General features: G+C 57.0%; 1 protein-coding gene across 1 annotated transcript; it reads right to left on the bottom strand.

Moving 5' to 3' along the window:
- Positions 1 to 610: 610 nt before the first annotated feature.
- On the bottom strand, positions 611 to 2,704 carry NKX2-8 (NK2 homeobox 8). The gene is made up of 2 exons (XM_068194974.1): positions 2,288 to 2,704; positions 611 to 1,198 (listed from the first exon to the last, which is right to left on the bottom strand). The coding sequence occupies exons 1-2, from the start codon at positions 2,451 to 2,453 to the stop codon at positions 654 to 656; spliced, it is 711 nt and encodes a 236-aa protein (XP_068051075.1). The 5' UTR covers positions 2,454 to 2,704; the 3' UTR covers positions 611 to 653.
- Between the last annotated feature and the right edge of the window lie 1,554 nt (positions 2,705 to 4,258).

Genomic DNA, 4,258 nt, shown 5'->3' with positions numbered 1-4,258 from the left:
TATGGAAGACTTAAAACGCAAAGTCGTGGGAGAGGGAGTCGCCGGAGCAGGATACTCTGGGCTCACGCTTACTGTAGGAATTATGACCGCATTTACATTGAGATGCTTGCAGCAAAATTTATTCGTAATTTACCGGCTCATATGGATAAAATAAAAGAAATTGAAAGTCAAATTCGACTGGAGATATTGAGACAAGTATTTAAGATTTTATAGCACAGGAGGCAATCCTACGAAACAGTCCCAATCGTCAAAACTACACTTCTCTGCCGGGAAAAAATTTATTTGCCAAAAATCATTTTATTAGTCACTGGAAGAGTCAGCTATTTTAAAATACACTAGGTCGCTAGGATGATCATTAATTTTTAACAAGGAATCTCTCGAACGGGAGGAGGAGCGGAGGTTTTACAAAATTCGCGCCTCACGCGGCATCCTCGCCCTCGGGTGAGGCCGGTGCAGGGCAGCGTGGCCCCGGCCAGCTTCGTCCCGGCCTGCCGCCGCCCCGGAGCCGCGCTCCGCCACCCGGCCCGCCCGAGCTCGGCCGCGCGGTGCCCCGGCGCTTTCCGCAGCGCCTTCCCCGCGCTACAGCCCGGGGCTGGGGCGGGCGGCCCCGCGCCCGTGGGATGAGTCCGGCCCCAGAGGGCTGAGCGCCGCTGTCACCATCCCCAGGAGACGACGGCGGGGTGCGCTAAGTGCTGGTACGCGGGGAAGACGCCGAGGGCGGCGGCGGGCGGGCAGGCTCGGTAGCCCTGCAGGGCGAGGGCGGCCTGGGCGCTGCATCCCGCCAGGGCGCAGCCCAGCTTGGGGCGCGCTGTGGGAGCCGGTGGGCTGGCGGGGCAGCCACGGCAGGGCTCCCCGTCCCGCACCAGGACCGGCACCACCACCCGGCGCAGCAGGGCCGGCGGGCGCGGCTGGGGGCTGCCGGGGCCCTCGCTTCGCGCCCGCTTCATCTTGTAGCGGTGGTTCTGGAACCAGATCTTCACCTGTGTGGGGGTGAGGCTGAGCAGCCGGGCCAGCTGCTCCCGTTCGGGCGCCGAAAGGTATCGCTGCTGCCGGAACCGCCGCTCCAACTCCAGCGTCTGCGCCTTGGAGAAGAGCACCCGCCGCTTCTTCTTCTTCTCCTCGGCCTCCGAGCCGCGGGCGGGGAGCGACCTTTGGGTGGAGTCGGGCAAGCTCATCTCCGGGCCGCTCTCGTCGGAAGCTGGGGACAGCGAGTGGGTTAGAGAGAGGGAGCAGCCGGGGCCGGGAGCGCGGCAGGCATCGAGGAGGCCGCCGAGAGCTGAAACGCCTCTCGCAGGGAGAGCCCCGTCTGTCTACCGGGCCGAATTAATCCCAACAGTCAACGAGAAATGTGAGCTAACCCCACGAACACATTAAACCTAGCCCACGGGACGGAGCGGGCTGTCGTACGGGCTGGGACCCGCTTTTCCTCGCTGGCAATCCCAACAGGGGCACGGCCGCTTCGCCGCGCACAGCCTGGGGTTTGCGGGCTGCCAGCCCTCGTGTTCCCTGGGTACTGAAACAGAATGTGGGGCTCCCCGGTCCTTTCATAACTGCTTTTCACTCGCCGCTCGATTACCTTCATATTTAACCCATCCCGGGGGTGTTCCCGCACCCATTCAAAGGACGATATCCGCCTGCGCACCCGGTATGCACAGGTATACAGTAAACGCCGTATATCTGTGGCACAATTTATGAGTGCGAGGTGCGAACAAAGTGCTGCACAGCTGGGTTTGCGAGCTGGAGCGTGCCCGCCGCGGTGGCAGGTGCGTGGATCTAAGCGGTGGCGCAGGGCGCTCCGCGGCAGCTCGGGGTGGCGAGGCACCGGGGGTTGCTCAGCTTTCCTCTGCGGAGCGTGGGGTGGCCTCAAACCCTTCAGCACAAAAAAACAGGATTTCTTGCAACAGTGAAATGGGGGTAAAAACTAATCCGGGAAATAGGCTTAAACGATAAGCGCACAGAGAGAAGTGGACACAGCCTGAGATTTTGGTTTCTGCCATAGCTGGGAATATGCACTGATTTACCAAAAAAATCCCAAAAGCCTCCCAAAATAACCCACAACAAAAACCAAACCATCTTTTCTGTCTTAAGATCGTGCCCGGAACATTTCTGCTGATTCGTTGTTGCAATTCAGTTAATATTTTATAAAATTCCCAGCCTGGATTCCCTCGATCTTGTAGGCTATGTACACTGTCAATTCGCTGCTTCGCATCTTCGTCAAAGGAATGGGGGGAAACAAATAAAAGATAATTGTGCGGAGATGGCGAATTCCTGTCCGTTTTATACTCACAGGGATAGTGATTCTTGTCTGTTTCTATCCACCCTCGATACGGCGAGCCGATGTAGTTCTCCGCTGAGTGGCGATGGTCAGAGGCTTGCTTTATGCTATTAGCATCCTGCTCTGGTAAATCCAAAATGCTCCTCACTGTAAAACTGATCCTCCCAGATGTGGCCATGGTAGATTTTGCACACACCCCCAAAAAATATCACCCCAAAACGAACCCCCTTCCTTAAAAGCTGCGAGGAAAGGATTGCGTCCAGTTACTGGGGAATCTCTCGGCTCAAGAGGACCTTCCTTTCCATCGCCACCTAACCCCAAATATTAGTGTCGTTTACAGAGGTGTCCTGTTTATATAAACAGTCCTCCCCACCGCAAACACTGCCTGCTTTCAAACCGTCCCTGTCTATAGGATGCTAAGTACCTGAATTAGTCAAGTGCTAAAGCCCTAATGGGAGTAGGTGTAACCCCCCCTCCCGCCACCCCCATGAGAGAATAACCCGTTACCTCCCAAAGACAGCAGGAAACAGGCGTCATCATTACATATTCTGTCTGATTAGCCAAAAGTGGGGACAGATAATGGTAATTGTTAGCAGTGAATAACATCTTGGGTGGCATGTGGATGACCAACAACCACCCCCCTCCATCCGCCACCGAAGCCACCAGCGTCCCTTCTATCCGCAGACAAAGTGAATCCTCCCAGGACATCCGCAGAGCATGCCGAGAGCCCCCTCCCCACTTCTCCCTCTTTATTTTCCCCCCTCTCTTGCCTCTTTCTTTAAATCTGGATGGAATTTAAGTCGTTATTTGTTTTATTTGCCGGGCTGTTTGCAGTGCTACCTCAAATTCTCTTCTTCTTGTTGGCAGGTTTCCTACCCTCAACGGGGCATTTTTCACACCTCGACCGAGGTCTCGACGGGGAAGGCTGGCGGCTGTGTGCGTTAAGGAATGGGATCTCTGGGATGGGGGTTTTTGTGTCTCCTGGGCATGGTAGATGGAAGGTGCACCTTTTTCTCGAGAAAGATGATAGCGAGAGCTTGGCATACTCGGTCTACAAGGAAGAGTCAAGACGGGGGTAGGGGTTATTTTTTTTTTTTTTTTTTTTTTTTTTTTTTTTTTTTTTTTGTAATCACCAGTTTGTCTTGTACTAACTCAGGGAATATCCCTTCGGGCGGGGTGTGTGAATGACTGAAACGACCCCAGCTGGGGACGGGGAGGAAAGATCAAACACGGCACGTCTATTTATCCGCGCCGTCCCTGCCGACCGCCGCTTCATCTGCCGAAAGAGGCAGCAAACGAAGCCGAGGACCGGCGCCCCCCGGGAGGAGGGTGCTGACACTGTCTGGGCACGGTTCGGGGACGCCCGGCGGCAGCTCCGCGGGACAAGCGCCTTCTCTCAGCTTCACCTCCCCTCATCCTTTCACCGGGTGGCCCTGTCCCCTCGCGAGGCTGCGGCCGGGCTTTGCCCAGCCTCGGTGGCCGCCGAGGACTTATAAGAAAATACGGTACAGAAGCAAGCAGTCCAGCGTGCCGCTCAAATGCAAACCCGCAGTGACAGGGCAGCGGTAGAAGTGACCGATGGGGGCGATGTTTCACGCGGGTCGCGCAGCGTGGCTCGAGCCGTGGGACCGCAGAGGGCGGAGGCGGGACACGCTCCCAGCCGCCCGCCGCAGCGCCCTTCCCCGTAGCTCCCCGCCGGTTTCGCGGGAGGGACCGGCGCACGCCTCGGAAAGAAGTGGGAGGCCAGTCCGGCTGAATGGAGCAAAACCTGGAGAGAAGGAGACACCCAGCCTCTCCCCAGCAGATCAGCTTTCCTTTGAACACGGGCCGAGGCTCTCACAGCTCATCCCCGACGGGGGAACGTCGCGAAACCCTGCGGCGATGCACTGCGGTCCTGCAAAGGGAAACTCAGATACACGCGGAGATACTCTTCTCTCCGGCCGCTTTGTCGGTTCTTATTTCCCTGTCCAAACAGGCATCTAT

Source organism: Anomalospiza imberbis, chromosome 6 (genome assembly GCF_031753505.1).
Source record: "Anomalospiza imberbis isolate Cuckoo-Finch-1a 21T00152 chromosome 6, ASM3175350v1, whole genome shotgun sequence".
Lineage (NCBI taxonomy): Eukaryota > Metazoa > Chordata > Aves > Passeriformes > Viduidae > Anomalospiza > Anomalospiza imberbis.
This window is presented reverse-complemented; position numbering and strand designations above follow the sequence as displayed.

Bases quoted from the DNA above. Each gene is read 5' to 3' on its own strand.
- NKX2-8 (XM_068194974.1), bottom strand. From the start codon at position 2,453: ATGGCCACATCTGGGAGGATCAGTTTTACAGTGAGGAGCATTTTGGAT. The intron at 1,199-2,287 runs GTGAGTATAAAA...CGCTGTCCCCAG, and splicing joins AGACAAGAATCACTATCCCT to CTTCCGACGAGAGCGGCCCG.